We start from the raw sequence: 19,995 nt of genomic DNA, 5'->3' as shown, positions 1-19,995 counted from the left end.
ACTATTTTTTTCTCCTAGTTTGGTTTTTGTTTTGAGATTTGGATGGTATGTTGTTTTCATTCTGTTGTTTTTATTATGATATTGTAACCTTCAAGATCCAGGCAAAAATGGGTATGATCAAAAACAAAGATGGCAAGGACCTAACAGAAGAAGAAGAGATCAAGAAAAGGTGGCAAGAATATACGGAAGACCTGTATAGGAAGGATAACAATATCGGGGATAGCTTTGATGGTGTGGTCAGTGAGCTAGAGCCAGACATCCTGAAGAGTGAGGTTGAGTGGGCCTTAAGAAGCATTGCTAATAACAAGGCAGCAGAAGACGACGGCATCCCAGCTGAACTGTTCAAAATCTTGCGAGATGATGCTGTCAAGGTAATGAATGCTATATGCCAGCAAATTTGGAAAAGACAGGAATGGCCATCAGATTGAAAAAAATCAACTTATATCCCCATACCAAAAAAGGGAAACACTAAAGAATGTTCAAACTATCGAACAGTGGCACTCATTTCACATGCCAGTAAGGTAATGCTCAAGGTCCTGCAAGGTAGACTTCAGCAATTCATGGAGCGAGAATTGCCAGATGTACAAGCTGGGTTTAGAAAAGGCAGAGGAACTAGGGACCAAATTGCCAATATCCGCTGGATAATGGAAAAAGCCAGGGAGTTTCAGAAAAACATCTATTTCTGTTTTATTGACTATTCTAAAGCCTTTGACTGTGTGGACCATAACAAATTGTGGCAAGTTCTTAGCGGTATGGGGATACCAAGTCATCTTGTCTGCCTCCTGAAGAATCTGTATAACGACCAAGTAGCAACAGTAAGAACAGACCACAGAACAACGGACTGGTTTAAGATTGGGAAAGGAGTACGGCAGGGCTGTATACTCTCACCCTACCAATTCAGCTTGTACACAGAACACATCATGTGACATCCTGGGCTTGAGGAATCCAAGGCTGGAGTTAAAATCCAAGGCTGGAAGAAACATTAACAGTCTCAGATATGCAGATGATACCACTTTGATGGCTGAAAGCGAAGAGGAACTGAGGAGCCTTATGATGAAAGTGAAAGAAGAAAGTGCAAAAGCTGGCTTGCAACTAAACCTCAAAAAAACCAAGATTATGGCAACCAGCTTGATCGATAACTGGCAAATAGAGGGAGAAAATGTAGAAGCAGTGAAAGACTTTTTATTTCTAGGTGCGAAGATTACTGCAGATGCTGACTGCAGTCAGGAAATCAGAAGACACTTAATCCTTGGGAGAAGAGCAATGACAAATCTTGATAAAATAGTTAAGAGCAGAGACATCACACTGACAACAAAGGTCCGCATAGTTAAAGCAATGGTGTTCCCCGTAGTAACATATGGCTGCGAGAGCTGGACCATAAGGAAGGCTGAGAGAAGGAAGATCGATGCTTTTGAACTGTGGTGTTGGAGGAAAATTCTGAGAGTGCCTTGGACTGCCAGAAGATCAAACCAGTCCATCCTCCAGGAAATAAAGCCAGACTGCTCACTTGAGGGAATGATATTCAAGGGAAAACTGAAATACTTTGGCCACACAATGAGAAGACAGGACACCCTGGAGAAGATGCTGATGCTAGGAAGAGTGGAGGGCAAAAGGAAGAGGGGCCGACCAAGGGCAAGGTGGATGGATGATATTCTAGAGGTGACGGACTCGTCCCTGGGGCAGCTGGGGGTGTTGACGACCGACAGGAAGCTCTGGCGTGGGCTGGTCCATGAAGTCACGAAGAGTTGGAAGCGACTGAATGAATAAACAACAACAAAACCTTCAAGAGTCATAAAATTTCAGTGGGATAAAAATAGTATAAAGAAGTAAAGTATTTCTTACATGGGAGAATATCTCGGTATCTGTTCTTTTCCCGGTTTTCTGGTGCTTTGGCAACCTGGCAGTCATCCAGCGGCTTCAGGTGTTCTAAACTCTAAAACAAAGATAAAATCATATGTTTTGTTTAAACAAGCATTTGTTTACTTTAGTTAAAGGAGTGGTAGAAGGGGGTCTTCTCCATGACTGCTTTGGAGGACAGATTTCCAAGCTGATAAATTTTCATTCTGAATTTAATGTAGCATCAGACCAGATCCAGAGATGGATAGTGGTTGTATTTACCTTAAAAACTTTGCGAAGTTGGCCAAGAGGTCTTCCTGAATTGTAATTGTTTATCAAATAAAGCCTGGCACACTCCCAGCAACACTGGACTCCTTGAACCATGGCACTGTGTTCCCAGGCCTTGTGTTGTGTGGCCAAATGGTGATTCCAGAAAGCACAAGAAACCTTCAAAGTTTTCAAAAACCAGGCTTCTTAAAGAATAAAATAAATACAAAAAAACAAAAAACAACCACCCAGAACTCTTAGCCTCCTTATAAAGTTAATAAAATAACTGTAATTCCTGTCCCTCTATTTTTCCAGGGAAGAGTTTATTGTTGTAGAGAATAAGGGAGATGACCTTGAGGGACATACTGGATAAGCAAAGATAAGCAAAGAGGGCTGAAACATCCCTTACGTCCTGGGAAACAAGACAGTATTTGGAAGCAACTGAGGCAGGCTCCTCCCTAATTCCCAGGGCTATAAAAGGGAGGGGAGGTAAAGCACAATCAGGCTTGCAGGATTCTATTGCTATATAAGATTCTGTTACTATAGCCTATCTCAATAAAGTATAGTTTGAGTCTCCTTATTGAAGCCATTAGTGGACAGCTAGGACCACTGAATGGAACAGAGCTTAATACAGCAAAATATGTGCACAGAAAAAGAATATTATCTAAAATAACATTAATGAGCACGTTAGAGAAATATAGGTTATTGATCTTACACACTTAGCCCACCCAAGCATAAAGAATTGCACACTTAGACAAAGTAGGTTCAAAAATAAGTAAAAAGAGTCTTACTGATTTATTTGGTCCAGTTACATCCATTTCAGTAGAAAAATGATGATTCTTTCTTTCCCTAAACTGAATTGACCTCAGCCCTCATTGCTGCTGAAGGCTACATGGAGAAAGGAGGAACCTCCTTAATTCTAGGCCCATCACATGGCCCAAGAGAGATGGAAGGATCTATAGCTGCATGCTGCTTCCCAGATGGTGAAGAAGGAGGAAGTGAGACAAAGGAATGTGGGAGGGACAACAAACAGCTTCCTCCAGAAGCACATAGAGAATTTGCATCCTAGAGCCAACTTATCCACATGCTAATGAGGCATGCTGATTTGCTGGGACCTCCAACACTTGTGGAGTTGATCTTCTGGTCTGGTTTACCTAGTGGAGCTGACAGTTGTGTCTATTTTTCATGCCACCATGGATCTGCTGCAGTAAATTACCCAAATTCACCTCAAGCAAATTCACTGGTGGAATTAAAAAAAATATCCCTGCTCATTTTCCATGTATTCCAAAATGTAACATCAGTTTTCACATTATTTGTAAGCTTTTGAATTAAAGGGTTTTTTTTTGTCCTTTCATACTAAATTACAATATATTTTCTCTTTAACACTTCAAAGATACATGAGGATTTTTAGAAGTTGTCTTTAGTTTGGGCATACTCTCATGAAAGTATGCCTAAGATAAATGCTGAAAGAGACCGACTGGAGATTTGTAGTTCTGTTTCACCAGCTTGTGGTGAATGGATTCTGAATTCTATCTACTGCAGTTTACATACTAATTGAAATAAATAAATGTAGGCCAGAGAAAAGGTCATCCTGTAAGACTTGTGAGCCAGTAACAAGGATACACTTCAGCAAAGGATCGTTACCTTGTCGTGGTGCTGGAGCTTGAGCACCTCAATGATGCCATGAGCTAAACCGTGAAGGGCCACCCAAGACGGGAAGGTCATGACAGAGAGGTCAGACTAAATGCGATCCCTGGGGAAGGTAATGGCAACCCACCCCAGTATTCTTGCCGTGAAAACTAAATGGATCAGTACAACCAGAGATATGTCAGTGAACTGAAATGGACTGGAATGGGCCACTTCACATCAAATGACCACCAGATCTACTACTGTGGACAAGAGGACCACAGAAGAAATGGAGTAGCCTTCATAATTAATAGTAAAGTGGCTAAAGCAGTGCTTGGATACAATCCAAAAAACGATAGAATTATCTCAATTCGAATTCAGGGCAAGCCATCTAACATCGCAGTGATCCAAATATACACCCCAACCACAGATGCTGAAGAAGCTGAAGTAGAGCAGTTCTATGAGGATCTGCAGCACCTGCTGGACAACACGCCTAAAAGAGATGTTATTTTCATCTCGGGAGACTGGAATGCTAAGGTGGGCAGTCAAATGACACCTGGAATTACAGGTAAGCATGGCCTGGGAGAACAAAACGAAGCAGGACATAGGCTGATAGTATTTTGCCAAGACAACTCACTCTGCGTAACAAACACTCTCTTCCAACAACCTAAGAGACGGCTTTATACATGGACTTCACCAGATGGACAACACCGAAATCAGATTGACTACATCCTTTGCAGCCAAAGGTGGCGGACATCTATACAGTCGGTAAAAACAAGACCTGGAGCTGACTGTAGTTCCGATCATGAACTTCTTATTGCACAATTTAGGATCAGACTAAAGAGATTAGGGAAGACCCACAGATCAGCTAAATATGAGCTCACTAATATTCCTAAGGAATATACAGTGGAGGTGAAGAATAGATTTAAGGGACAGGACTTAGTAGATAGGGTCCCGGAAGAACTATGGACAGAAGTTCGCAACGTTGTTCAGGAGGCAGCAACAAAATACATCCCAAAGAAAGAGAAAACCAAGAAGGCAAAATGGCTGTCTGCTGAGACACTAGAAGTAGCCCAAGAAAGAAGGAAAGCTAAAGGCAACAGCGATAGGGACAGATATGCCCAATTAAATGCAAAATTCCAGAAGTTAGCCAGAAGAGATAAGGAATTATTTTTAAACAAGCAATGCGTGGAAGTGGAAGAAGACAATAGAATAGGAAGGACAAGAGACCTCTTCCAGAAAATTAGAAACATTGGAGGTAAATTCCAGGCAAAAATGGATATGATCAAAAACAAAGATGGCAAGGACCTAACAGAAGAAGAAGAGATCAAGAAAAGGTGGCAAGAATATACAGAAGACCTGTATAGGAAGGATAACAATATCAGGGATAGCTTTGACGGTGTGGTCAGTGAGCTAGAGCCAGACATCCTGAAGAATGAGGTTGAGTGGGCCTTAAGAAGCATTGCTAATAACAAGGCAGCAGAAGACAACGGCATCCCAGCTGAACTGTTCAAAATCTTGCGAGATGATGCTGTCAAGGTAATGCATGCTATATGCCAGCAAATTTGGAAAAGACAAGAATGGCCATCAGATTGAAAAAAATCAACTTATATCCCCATACCAAAAAAGGGAAACACTAAAGAATGTTCAAACTATCGAACAGTGGCACTCATTTCACATGCCAGTAAGGTAATGCTCAACATCCTGCAAGGTAGACTTCAGCAATTCATGGAGCGAGAATTGCCAGATGTACAAGCTGGGTTTAGAAAAGGCAGAGGAACTAGGGACCAAATTGCCAATATCCGCTGGATAATGGAAAAAGCCAGGGAGTTTCAGAAAAACATCTATTTCTGTTTTATTGACTATTCTAAAGCCTTTGACTGTGTGGACCATAACAAATTGTGGCAAGTTCTTAGCGGTATGGGGATACCAAGTCATCTTGTCTGCCTCCTGAAGAATCTGTATAATGACCAAGTAGCAACAGTAAGAACAGACCACGGAACAACGGACTGGTTTAAGATTGGGAAAGGAGTACGGCCGGGCTCTATACTCTCACTCTACCTATTCAACTTGTACGCAGAACACATCATGCAACATGCTGGGCTTGAGGAATCCAAGGCTGGAGTTAAAATCCAAGGCTGGAAGAAACATTAACGATCTCAGATATGCAGATGATACCACTTTGATGGCTGAAAGCGAAGAACTGAGGAGCCTTATGATGAAGGTGAAAGAAGAAAGTGCAAAAGCTGGCTTGCAGCTAAACCTCAAAAAAACCAAGATTATGGCAACCAGCTTGATTGATAACTGGCAAATAGAGGGAGAAAATGTAGAAGCAGTGAAAGACTTTGTATTTCTAGGTGCGAAGATTACTGCAAATGCTGACTGCAATCATGAAATTAGAAGATGCTTAATCCTTGGGAGAAGAGCAATGACAAATCTTGATAAAATAGTTAAGAGCAGAGACATCACACTGACAACAAAGTCCGCATAGTTAAAGCAATGGTGTTCCCCGTAGTAACATATGGCTGCGAGAGCTGGACCATAAGGAAGGCTGAGAGAAGGAAGATCGATGCTTTTGAACTGTGGTGTTGGAGGAAAATCCTGAGAGTGCCTTGGACTGCAAGAAGATCAAACCAGTCCATCCTCCAGGAAATAAAGCCAGACTGCTCACTTGAGGGAATGATATTAAAGGCAAAACTGAAATACTTTGGCCACATAATGAGAAGACAGGACACCCTGGAGAAGATGCTGATGCTAGGGAGAGTGGAGGGCAAGAGGAAGAGGGGCCGACCAAGGGCAAGGTGGATGGATGATATTCTAGAGGTGACGGACTCGTCCCTGGAGGAGCTGGGGGGTTGACGACCGACAGGAAGCTCTGGCGTGGGCTGGTCCATGAAGTCACGAAGAGTCAGAGGCGACTAAATGAATAAACAACAAAAACAAACAAGGATACAGCCTATTTTGGATTGGTATGTTTTGGTTGGATTCACCTGGAAGAATCAGATTTTCAGTTTGGGAAAAAGCACGTAACTTTTCTTCTAAGTGTTCCGAGTAATGCCTGTGGCAAGAAATGCTTTTGCCAAGCTGAAGATCATGCACCAGCTGCATTCATTTCAGAGAAGACTGTTATGGCCGTAGTAACTTATAACTTAGTGGTATCCTTATTGGATTCTTGTATTGCATTCTGAAAATAAGTTAGGGCTTTGAAAAAACTCATGGAACATTCAACTATTGTACTACATTTTTGACTAAAGCCAGTTATCAGGAAATATGATCCCTCTGTTGCAGTGTTTTCACTTACATTTCATTTTTAAATTCATTTCTAAGCCTCAGGTCTAAGATAATGAAGACCATAAACTTCCTAAAACTAACCTTGCAGACCAAAATATTACCTCACCCCCACGTTGAAAAAGATCTTTTCCCACAAGCATATAGGCAAATTCCCACAAGTATTTAGGCAAAAAACCACAAACATAATACATTCCCAAAAGCAAAAATTAGAAAATCCAAGACAGCCTCTGGCTTGTTCTATACACCAAATCTTGATTTATTGTGCAGAAGCACAACCATTGCATGGCTACAGCAAATGATAATGAACTCTGTTAAAGTGCAGTGAGTATTATAATTCAGTTTAGAATTATTATGGGGAGTACCAAGTATTTTTAAAAACTGCTATCTAATTATACTTGTAAAGTGCAAATCACTACAATATGATGTTAGCCCATATCTGCAACAATATGGCTGGATTTATAAATCATGCCAAACCATAAAGAGGACTTTTGGATTTGGCTTAGCATACTGTATGAAGCCAGCTGACCATGGCTTATTGAATATATTATGGTTAACAAAATATAGCTTAGCTCCATCTGAAATCTTTGATTGGTTGATGCTCCTTTTTAAGTACAAAGTTGGTGATAAAACATAGCTTTCTCTTTGTGTGATGTGTGAATTGCCCACTAGAAATTGATTAAAAATACTGTGATTCTTTTTTCAGTAATCTTTGCTTTCAGGTGTGTGCACTTTCCTGGTTCAAAACGAGCTTAAATATACAAAGAGGGATATCTCCAGTTTGTAAAATCTGGTGGGAAAGAAAACCACAGCAATGAGATTGAGAGGAGAAATTTGTATACAAAATGGGATCCAAAAATACTCATCCTGTACTTTTCCTGGAAACTGTTTCTGCTTGTAATAACAAAAATTTGGATATAAAGTAGTGAGAACTCACCAAAAACTCCTTCAGGACCTCTTGCTCTTCAATTTGTCTTTGAATCTTCTGGATTAGGTTACTGGCATTATGTCGTAGGCCACCTTTTGACTTGATCACTGCCAGTTGACTCAACTCCTCTTCATTGATAACTGCTAGCCCTTAGAATTATCAGAAAATAATTACCAATTTCCAGCTGTAGAGATTTAATACTCTCCAGACCTTCTTGATTTCATTCTCAGTACACCCATTGCCCAATGGATTAAGCTGTCAAGGACTGTTGGGATAACAAGGGGTAGGTGAATGTGTTCTCACTGAGTGACTGAAACCTGAAAGCCCTTGGACCCCATTCCCTCATTAAAAGCTCCTACATGGTATAAATTCCATGTTTAGGAAAGATAATTCACTCTAATTATTTTTTATGAAGGTCTTTGGCTGAATTACAATAGTGTTCCACAACAGACCAACTTTATTTTCACCATGTTTTTTCCCCAAATGAATATACAATTTTCTACTTGATATAGTAGAAGATTGAAAACCAGTATGGGAAGATTTCTCCGTATTTATTACTTGAATCTCAGCAAAGGTACCAATACAAAAATTCTCTCTAAAGTGTTTTCAGTTCTAATGTTGGGAATAGGTGTTGGCTGGAATCTACATGTATAGTTTTACAGTACTTCTAGAAAAAATAGTGACAGGCAAAAAACAGGAAGAGGTTCAATAAATGCTGCCAAATTTCAATCCCTTGGATCTTCCACAATGGCCCAAACAAATCTCTGTCTCTCTATTCACAAAGAGAAGAATGAAATGTGGGGTGGGGGGGTGGAACTGCTCTTTCCTAGATTCTATATGACACCATAGAGGACCATAATCTCCAAACGAATTGCAAATTAAATTTGATTAGTCGACTAATTTTAATGTCTGGTTTTGGAGCACGGGATGGGACAATGCTATCTAAAGCTGAACAGAGAATACTGTTCATGCTCACCCACCCCAGGATAATATCACACTCCTTAGAAAACATAAGTCATCTGAACATAAAAGAGAACTAGATATTTTAGTTACCCATGTCTGAGGATCGTTTATATAGTGAGAAATAGCTAGGCTTAATTACATCTTCAAAGAATTATGTTTCATTCCTTAATATTTCATGGATACCTACACTGATTAGATTACAAGGGTAGGACACTAATTCTCTATGTGGGTGAGACAACTCTGCTTTTAGGTGCCTCTCCTGAATGCCTCCACTTCAGAGCAGCTGAAGAAATAATTGACTCTCCTGCCTAGGATGCTCTGCCTCCACAAAAAAATTACAAGATTACAACCTGGAATGTCTTTGTGGGGACCCTTGTCTACCAAGGAATACAGCCACAGAGGTATCAACTGTGGAAGAAGAGTGGAATTGAATACAGAGACACCAAGATATCCCATTCTGAGTTAAGCAATATTATGCAAAGTGCAGAAAAAGAGTAAGAATTAATCAGATAAAGAAAGAAAATCTAACTAAATGTAGTTAACACCAAAACAATGGTGTTATCCTTGCAAACTATCTTCACTTACTCTATTCACTGATTCATATATTGCCTTTTTTCTTTAAACTTCTCACCTCTTCTTTATGATGCTGTTGTCAACTCCATCCATCCACAACTTTCTTAGTTTCTCCTACCTCTCATCTCAACACATTCGCTCTTCCTTCATATTTATTTGCAGTTCAGTCCAGATTCATTGTGTAAATGAACTTCTTTTGTGCTGGTCATTGACTTTGGTACTTTGTCCAGATTCATTCAGCATGCCTTCAGTCTGGACACTCCTATTGCTGATTTACCACACAAACTTTTCACTGCATTCATCTTTTTTTTTGTTTTTTTCCCCAACATTCCTAACTCTCATTTTCATGTAATAAAATGGACAGAAGCACACTCTTCTGCACAGCTATTTAAACTTCTTTTGACAATTATTTTTCTTACAACAGACCAGACTTCTCTAGCAGCATTTGCAAATTTCTATATCCATTTTCTTATATTTAATAAACATTCTACCAAGGTACATAAATTCAGCTACTTGCTGAAAATTTATGGATTTCCAAAAAAAAATTCACACATACCCCCGCATATATTGTACACTTGCATAAGTGTTGTGGGAAAAATTGTATGGCTAGATGAAGTAATTAGGAAAAGTTACAAACACCACCACCAGCAATGACATCATACAGTATATTTCTAGGATGACCTATTCAAAGAACTGCATTTGAGGAATAGGAACACTTGGAATTGTGGGAGGACAAGTCACTGCATTGAAACACAAAACATGATAGCACTTTCAGTTGCCTCTTTCAGCTCAGCATTAGCCATGGAGAGAGTACCTACAATATTTATTTATGGAAACTATAGTCCACTGTCTCCCTTCAAAACCTAAGAAACTATTATATCTTGTGACCTTCAAATACCTGCACAGATACCACCAGACTACAACTACTTTTATTGTGACATTAGCTTTTGTGGAATCGAGTCTTTATCAGATTCCTAAATATTGTGAATTAAAATCAGTGGTTGGTGGGGGAAATGGGAGAAACACAGACTGTAAATAATTCAAACAAGATCTTGAAATGTTAAAATCGTGAATGAAAAAATATTGCAGCCTTTTAACTTGGAATCCCAACTGATTAATATGTGAAAAAAGGTGAAAGGTCCCCTGTGCAAGCACCGAGTCATGTCTGACCCTCTGGAGGGACGCCGCTTTCACAACGTTTTCTTGGCAGACTCAGCGGGGTGGTTTGCCATTGCCTTCCCCAGTCGTCACCTTCCCCAGCAAGCTCGTTTTACCGACCTCGGAAGGATGGGAGGCTGAGTCGACCTGAGCCGGCTATCTGAGAATCCAGCTTCTGCTGGGATCGAACTAGGTTGTGGGGAGAGTTTCGGTTGCAGTGCTGCCGCCTACCACTCTGCGCCACACGAGGCTGTAACTGATTAATATAGATTAGAGAAATTGTGTGGTTTCTCATATAGATCTGAGCTTATATTCAAAAATGGCCTCCCTAAGCCTGTTGTTGTCTTGTTACTTCTTGGCAACTGAGTTGGCCAAACTTGGCCAACTGGCATATTTAAGGAGTAGAATATTTGTATAAATATTGTATAAGTATTGTTTGGTCTAGTAGTTAAGGTGCTAGGCTAGAAACCAGGAGGTTGTGAATTCTAGTCCCACCTTAGGCATGAAAGCCGGCTGGGTGACCTTGGGCCAGTCATTCTCTCTAAGCCCAACTCACCTCACAGGGTTGCTGTTGTGGGGAAAATAGGGGAGGGAAGAGTATTAGGTATGTTCACGGCCTTGAGGTATTTATAAAAATAATAAAGGGGGGATAAAAATTAAACATATAAATAAATAAATATTGGCATATTTAAGGAGTGGAATTGCTTAAGGAATTTTTCATGTTTAACTCTTAACTACTCTGCCTATCCCAGCTAGGAGATAGCAGCTAACTAACCTTTGCTAATGTCTGAAAGCCGAGCAGGAGACTGCCAGAAATTGCAGGGCCAGAAGCCAAATTGCAAAGCTAAAAATGAATTAAAATGGTTAAATTCCAGAAAGAGGCAATGGCAAAGTTGGGGAAAACCACTTCCTTATTCTTGCTAAGCACACAACATGGCTGTGACCATGTAATCACAGGAATAAATGTGATTTGAAGAAGGCTTTATCTTTATCTACTCATTACAATCCAAAGTACACTTTCTACATGACAGAGGCAACTAGAGAAGGTGGTTTATCCTTCGATGATATTAAAGAGTCAACAAAAGGCAGATATTAGTATAGATACCTTGGGGCAGAGTGGTCTGTCTTTGGACTACATCTTCATCTTGCTCACTGATATAACCTTCTGTTCCTAGAGTTTCCTGCCTTCTTTGTGTTTTAAGGTAATTTTTCTGTAGGCTTTAGAACAACATTCATTTAAGCATTATAGGTAAACACTAACATGCTTATATTCAAATCCCTAGAATGAAAGTACCTCCAAGCAAGCATTAGTTTTCCCTGCTCCTTTATCACAGAGGGTTTCTCAGAAGGAATGTGGCAAGAGAGCCTCTTTAACATTCAGATCCACGAATAAACCTGGCAGGGAAGCTGATATAAGAATACTTTACTGGAAAAAAATCTAGATTGTATTTTTGGGTAAAGCCCTTTCTCATGAAGGTCACGTGCATGTTTATTTATGTATGTATGCATGCATGTGTATGTCTATAATCAAAGATTTATAAACTATAAATATAAAATAAAGCTACTGTTAAAATCAACACATTGCAACTTTTCAACCCTGATTCCCCCAAGTACAAATAAAATGCTAAAATATCAGTTCAGCTTTGAATATTGGATTCGTTCTTGGGTTAAGAAATAGGCCTGGCAGGTCAGGAGGACCCACATATATCATTCCTTAAAGATAAGTTGCAACTGAAATGCTCTCTGTCTAATTTTGACCAGCCTAAAAGAAGAAAAAGACTGGACTTCCATTCCTGATTTCAAAGTGTGGCTAAGCCAATATGATTAAGGTGCTGCTGCAAGTTATTTGGCTTCTCGTGGCTTTAAGGGTAAGTATAGTCCTGAGAAGTAATCAATAGAGTTGGTACTGAATGTGGTAGAGCTGAAGATTCTGGAATGTTTCCAAAGACAGCTTTAACACAGCACAGCCTGGGTGCCTCTGGTTCGTGAATGCCTGAGGCAAGATGCATGCCTTTAGATAAGCTTATATGCCAGGGACAGTCTTAAACTGGCAAACGCACTGCCATTCATGGAGGCCACTTGAGGTTCTTCATTTAGTATAGGGTCCACCCTAAAACAGCTTTTAGATATTGGCTCAAGAGTTCCACTGACTCCCTGAGATAAGTAACTGAAAATAAGAGTTAGAGGTAGTGCTCACTTAGCAACCCTAACTGGGACTGGCAACTCTGCTGCTAAGCAAAGTGGTCACTAAATGGGAAATCATGTGACTGCAACTGTGCTTTCCGACTGGAGACAAGACTACTCACTTTCACACCTTTTTGTTTGCCTCCTAACTACTCCCACGCCCTTTGGAAGGCTCCAACGCCTGCTTACTGTCTTGTACACATGGAAAGCAATGCAATCATACCACAGCCTGGGGTTCTGAGCTGTGGGTGCATTACACAAACAGCTTACTCTCTTGAAATCCCTTTCCCTCCAATTTCTCTGCTCTGTGGTGGGAGGGAGAAAAAAAGGGAGCAATTTCTGTAGGCAATCTCTCCTTTGCCTGATCCATTCCCGCTGCCAGCACGATTGCATTGCTTTCAATGTGTAGAAGAGCAAACAGCTTGCTCTCTTGAAATCTCTCTCCAATCTCTCCACTCTGCAAGGTGTGGGGGAAGGGTCAGGCAAAGGAGAGATTACCTACTGAAATTACTTGCCTTTATTACTCTCCCCCCCTCGCAGAGAGGACAGATTGGAGAGAAAGAGATTTCAAGAGAGTGCTGTAAGCTGTTTGCATAGCATGCCTGCAGTTCTCAGCCCTGGGCTGCTGGTATGATCACATTGCTTTCGATCTGTAGAAGAACAAACAGTTTCCTTTCTTGCAATCCCTCTCTCCAATCTCTATGCTCCGTAATGGTGATCACGTGACTTAGGGACGCTATGAAGGTTGTAAATGGTTGTAAATGGGCCATAAAGTTATCTTTTCAACACTGTCATAACTTTGAATGGTCGCTGAATGAATGGTTAGTAAGTGAGGACTACCTGCATAATGATGGCTCTTCAGCTTAAACTTCCTGATGATTTATTTTATTTTATTTTATTTTTTATCCCGCCCTTATTATTTTTATAAATCATATAGATGTTAAGAAGCATAGCAACAGGACTGATCTTTGCATCCCACCCACACAGCACCATTTCCTGGAACTATTCCTCCACGCAGTGTTGCATGGTCATTCCAAGAAATATGTAAAGGAGAACCAACCTTGATGAAGAACATTGCACGGGCACGAGCATGGATGTACTTCTTTTGCTGTGGAAAAAAGAAAAAGCTAAGAGGCTCTGCTTTCTTACACATTTTCAAAAGTGGGCCTTTTTAAAAGGAAAGACAAACACTGCAGAACATCTGTATCAGTGAGCTGTATGCACTGTTTAGAACCTCCTCACAAATTCCAATTATTGCTACATAAATGATGAGCTGGCAAGTACAGCACCAATATGTTACAATGCTAATCAACAATCCTGATATGCTTTAAAGTCCTACCTGTCAGAAATGTTTTCAGAATTCCCAGGTCCATTATCTTTGGTTGCAAAGTAGCCTTTATCATCTGTTTCCTTGAAAAAATAATGCCTTAATGAATGATCTTTAAAAGGGACAAATGAAGGTAATCTTAGATAATATATATGTTCATAAGTGGGGTCCTTATAACTTTTCATCCAGCTAGTAAAACCTTTAATTATTTTTTAATTATATTGTTATACTTGCCTCCACCTTTTTCTTACAAAAATTCAGTGAAGAGATTAGGGCAGAGAGGTTTTTGACTCTCTGGGTTTTCTGGTTGAAGTGTACCTTAAACACCACCTAACATTGTATTGCCCTGATAACCTAGACATCTCTTCTTTGCTGATCTAAGAAACAAACATGACAGTTGCCATTTTAACCACCTTTCCTCCCATTCTTTCTTTTTTCTTAGATTAATAGACCTGAAGATTTGGGAAAGCAGGCAATGATAATACTAGGGTTCAGCTGTTGTTGTTGTCCATTCTATACTTACTGCTTTCTTCCAGCTGAGATTCTGGACACGTACTGTATCATGAAAAATGTTGCCTTCGGTGGGGATAAGAGCTTGTAAGAGTCTGTGAGAAAAGAACGTGAGGCAGCCACCTTCCGGGGAGCAAGCTCACTTAGCAAGCAAAGAGAGAGAGCATGCATCAGTTTGCTGGGGAATTAGGAAGGGACATCCGTAACAAATGTTCCTCTAAGTCCAGAGTTTGTACTTGGCTGGGCTGAATGTTGAGGAGGAGGAAGAAGTAACAGCCCTGTGAATGTGGCTGAAATGTGGCCTCTTAAACTACTCGACGAAAGAGCATTGGCTAATAAAATTCATTCTTGTTTATAGACCAAAGCTCAGAGTATGGTAAATAAGGGAGATGATCTTGAGCTCTTAGTCAAGAAAAGAAAATACGGTTCAGTGAGTATAATGGAGGCTTAGTGGGATAACTCACATGACTGGAATATAGCATTTGAACAATGCTTTTAGTTCAAAAAGAACAGAAGCAATAGAAAATAGAAAAAAATAGAAGTAATAGAAAGAGAGGAGGAGTTATACTGAATGGGAAAAAAATCCACTCCCAATCAGAAATCCAAGCATATAACATTTGGCAATGCTATTTAGAATATCTGGGTTAAATTAGTGCAAGGCAGGAAGTTGGAGGGATGGGAGATTATAAGGAGCCATTTATGATCAGATTTCTGAGCTGAAGAAGACAATGTCACCAGGTTAACACAGGTTAGATCCAGTCTGCTGAAAGGAGAATCCTAATTACTAATTACCTAGACATGGATATGTATAGGAAAGTCATGAAGAAGTGGGAGAGAAACTCAGGACCCGTTAAAGAGCTAACCAAAAAGAGAAAAAAAGTGTTGGTATCCAAGTGCTCAATGCAAAAGGCAAAATGCTAACAGATAACATGGAAAAGCTGGAGCTACTCAACTCTTATATTTAGTATTCTCCAGCAAAAATCTGTATGCTCCACCAAGAATTTGGAACTAAGTGGCAGGACTGAAGTCTCAGATTCATAGAGACATGATCAGGGAATACCTTTTTACTTTGAATGAGTAGATTTCCAGGACCAGATGACCTACATCCCAGGGCCATCTCTTTGAGAATCCCAAAGAAATGGTTGTGCCTGAAGACTGTAGAAGAACAAATATCCTTTTTTTTTTTTTGAAATGGGAAAAAGGAAAATCAAACTACAAACTGGCCAGTCTGATATCAATACTTGAGAAGATTCTACAGTAGATCATAAAGAGATTGTTTTCAATATGTTTACAAATCAATGTGGTACTAGCAAAAGTTGGCATGGTTGTGTCAAGAACAAATCTTGCCAAACTAACTTTATCTCATATTTTTGACTGGTCAATTTTCTATACAGTAAAGGTAAAGGTTTCCCTTGACATTAAGTCCAGTCGTGTCCGACTCTAGGGGGAGGTGGTCATCTCCGTTTCAAAGCCGAAGAGCGTTTGTCCGTAGACACTTCCATGGTCATGTGGCCGGCATGACTAAACGGAACGCCGTTACCTGCCTGCTGAAGCGGTACCTATTAATCTACTCAGATTTGCATGTTTTCAAACTGCTAGGTTGGCAGGAGCTGGGACTAGCAACGGGAGCTCAGCCCGTCACACGGATTTGAACTGCCGACCTTCCGATCAGCAAGCTCAGCAGTTTAACCTGCAGCGCCACCGCGTCCCTTAATTTTCTATATAGATTGTGGGAAAAATGTTGGTGATATGGAAAAGTTGGATGGAAGCAGAGATATTTACTTTGGACCAATTGATAGATGATGAAGATGAATTTTTAACATACGTTGTGTTAAAAGATAAATATCATCTATCAGATGTATCCCAATGGCAATATTTATAGCTACAACATTTGTTAATAATATTGTTTGGACCAGCAATGAGACACCTGAGATGCTAGGACAACTTGTTAAATCCTTTAAAACTAAAAAACCTATTAGCTTTTATAGATATTTGTTATCAATAAATCAATTTGATGTGCAGATGTTAAGGTATGAGTGGAATAAAGAATTAGAGGTTCCCATATTGCTTTGACAATGGGGAAGTGTCTTAACATCTATAGCAAGCGTGTCAATGGACCTTAAACTACAACTTATACAACAAAAAATATTTATGATTTATTGGACTCTACTATGTTTGTATAGAAAACGTCTGTGTAAAACAGCATGTTGTTGGAGATGTAATAAGGATAGAGCTTCTTTAAAACAGACGTTTTTACAATGTCCTGTACTTACTAGGTTTGGGGAGAGAGTAGTGAATCATGTAAATGTGACCGCGACAAAAGCTAAAATGTTCATATTCTCCTGAATTACATACCTAGTACGTGGAATTCGACAAGTAAATGGATTCTCCCTGCCCTTACTCTGGCCAAAGGCTGATCCTGCAGCGTTGGAAAGGCCAATGCATGGCCCCATCCACTCAGTGGACTGAAGGGCTGATTGCACTTGCCACCTGTGAGTGGATCGCCCATAGACGCAGACTTTGTATGGGCAAGTATAATGAAATATGGGACTCATTTATACACAATACAGTAGCTTAAAAAACATGATAGTCATATAAATGTATTAGAAATACTGCATATATCCATCTGAATAATATTTGCATTAGATAAATATATATACTGTAGATTTGTAACTGTTTACTGTTATAATGATATACTATACCAAGTTTTTTTCCTTTGTTGTATTTTTTTAGTTTTTTGTAATAACACTTTTTAATGTATTCTTCCTTCTCCTTGATAGTGTATGGATATTATTATTATTATTGCATTTTTTGTTATTAATTAAAATATTTAAAAACAATAATTTCAAGAACCCCCTCGCTTGCTCCAAATTTCTATTTTTTTTTAAAAACCTGGAATGATTTCCTAATTGTCAAAACCTGCACTTGTGGTGCTATATTCACACCCACTCTTTTGAGGCATCCCATGAAACAGCATTACAGACCCATAAGCATTGCAGTTAGTGGAAAACTGCAACAATTCCACTCATACCTCACCTTGCTGACTGGTTGACTGGTACCTTCCTGGTTTTGACTGCTTCCTTCCTGGTTTTGGATAGATCCTTCCATGTGATATCTTGTGGCACTCCTAAAATTCCCAAGCCACCATATTCATCCGGACAGAAAAATCAACACTGGACACTCTGAGTGAAAGAAGAGGGGCCAGGAGAGCCTACTGTTCACTTACAATCCTATCCAGTTGTCAGAAAGCCTATATGAAATGAAGCCTTCTCTCCTTCAAGTAACTTGAATAAACATCTGAGAATGGAGTCCACAACAGAAAACTCACCAGCATCCTGTGACAAAACATGAACAACTCATTCTAGAGAGGGAGGTCTAAATGACCTAGACTGGGCTCCCACGCACGTGAGCCCAAGCAGGCATAAACATTAGGGAGGGCTAATGGGAATGTCAGACTAGGGCCATCCAGAGGGCCATAAGTTTCCAATCCTGGCTAGGGATGATGGCAGTTGTAGTCTAGCCCATCTGGAGGGCTGGGGAAACTGCTCTAGAACATGCAAGTCTGATAAGGATAAACAAATATTTTCCACTCATGAGAAAAAGTAAAAAATTGTATTTACTTGGTGTACCAATCTATTGACAGTGTAGGTGAAATGAAGGGGGCATAGAATTATATCTTGTTCCTTTACTTGTTTAGGCCATTAATAGATAATTTACAGTCCATTCCTGCTATCTGCATTCCTAACTATTACAGTTTCAAAGCTTGGCCAGGAAAGTTTCTCTCCAAGGCGTATATGGTAGCACCACTATCTTTAGAAAAGACAGAAGCTCATTTAATCTGCAGGAGCTTAATTCAGAAAAATACAAAACAAAACAAAAATCAACCCTTAATATACTGATTTGTGTGTGCATATATAGTACCCATATGATGACCAGATTCTCTGGGCTTTCACAAGGTCGTTGGGGTTGTCCTTCCAACTGCCATACTGCGAGGTAGAACCTTTTGCCTCTGTGATGTCACTTAGCCTCAGACTGCACTTTTCTTTCTAGGACCTTGGAAACTGCAAAGCACAGTCCAAGCAGCATTTCTCAACTTTGGCCACTTGGATGGGTGGACTTCAATTCCCAGAATTCCCCAGCCAGCATGCTAGCTGGGGTATTCTGGGAATTGAAGTCCACCCATCTTCAAGTGGCCGAAGTTGAGAAACGCTGCTCTAGAGCATTTCTGAGTGCATTTTCCTTATCTCTCTCTCTCTCTGTGTATTTGTGTAGACACACACACACACTTCTAAATCTGTCTAGTGGTTAAGGCAATGGGCTAGAAACCAGGAGGCTGTGAGTTCTAGTCCCGCCTTAGGCATGAAAGCTGGCTGGGTGACCTTGGGCCAGTCCCTCTCTCTCAGCCCAACTCCCCTCACAGGGTTGTTGTTGCGGGGAAAATAGGAGGAGGAAGGAGTATTAGGTATGTATGCCAGCTTGAGTTATTTATAAAAAAATTAAGGTGGGATATAAACTAAATAATAAAATAAAATATCTTATTTGTAAATACTATGTATCTAATTTCTATATATTATTTGTGGGGATTATGTGTATCTATGCTTTATTTTTACAGTTTTCAGTGAGCCTGTATTTTATATCTGTAATTTCTATTGGTTTCTTTTTCTCCTATTCTTTTACAGACAGGCTTGAATTACTACACATGGCTTCCTTCTTGGGCCTTGCCTGTTCTGCCACTCATGGAGTGTGGAGAAACTAAGGTTCTTTTCTTCTCAGCCTGAACCCCAGCAACCATTTAGCTACCCATTAGCCATTTAATTGTTAATGTAATTGTTCAGTGGACAGTTTTATTTGCTTCCAGGTGCAAACCATGGCCAGCTGTGAGCCGGATGACAATTGCCATTTGGGACGCTTTGATGGCTTTCAAAGATCTTGCTCTGCAGGTAACCAGATGTGAGACACTCCAGTTGAAGCTGGGCTATATGGAGCAGCTGGGTTTGCTGCTGTTGTACCAGTCTCTCTGCTGTGCAGCAACATCGCTGCTTGAATGCTAGACTCCATCACCAGAGTTGTGGTCCTTGGGGACTTCAGTGGGATTGAGTCTGGGGCAGCCCAGGAGTTTTTGTCCACCAGGAGAACCATGGACGTGACCCAAATAATTGAGAACCCAACATCTCAATTGTTGGAGGTCACACAGTAGACCTGGTTTTTAGCTTGGGCCAGTTGCAATGTGATCTGGGTGTTGAGGACACGGTAATCTGTCCATTACCATGGATGCATCACTCTCTGATTGCTTTTTATTGGCCATTAATGCATCCTTTTGGATTCCAGGTTGGGT

General features: G+C 40.2%; 1 protein-coding gene across 1 annotated transcript in view; it reads right to left on the bottom strand.

The window, feature by feature from the left end:
• The window catches only part of PTPN20 (protein tyrosine phosphatase non-receptor type 20), a 45,584-nt gene that overhangs the window by 12,159 nt on the left and 13,430 nt on the right, over positions 1-19,995 (bottom strand). Inside the window, exons 3-7 of the mRNA XM_063304374.1 lie at positions 14,163-14,233; positions 11,745-11,857; positions 8,763-8,771; positions 7,955-8,088; positions 1,843-1,933 (exon numbers count right to left, since the gene is read on the bottom strand). Coding sequence (XP_063160444.1) covers positions 1,843-1,933; positions 7,955-8,088; positions 8,763-8,771; positions 11,745-11,857; positions 14,163-14,233 — 418 coding nt within the window. The remainder of the gene's footprint in view (positions 1-1,842; positions 1,934-7,954; positions 8,089-8,762; positions 8,772-11,744; positions 11,858-14,162; positions 14,234-19,995) is intronic.

This window comes from Candoia aspera, chromosome 5 (genome assembly GCF_035149785.1).
Source record: "Candoia aspera isolate rCanAsp1 chromosome 5, rCanAsp1.hap2, whole genome shotgun sequence".
Taxonomy (NCBI): domain Eukaryota; kingdom Metazoa; phylum Chordata; class Lepidosauria; order Squamata; family Boidae; genus Candoia; species Candoia aspera.
Note: the sequence above shows the minus strand (reverse complement) of the source record. Positions and strands in the feature narration are given on the sequence as shown.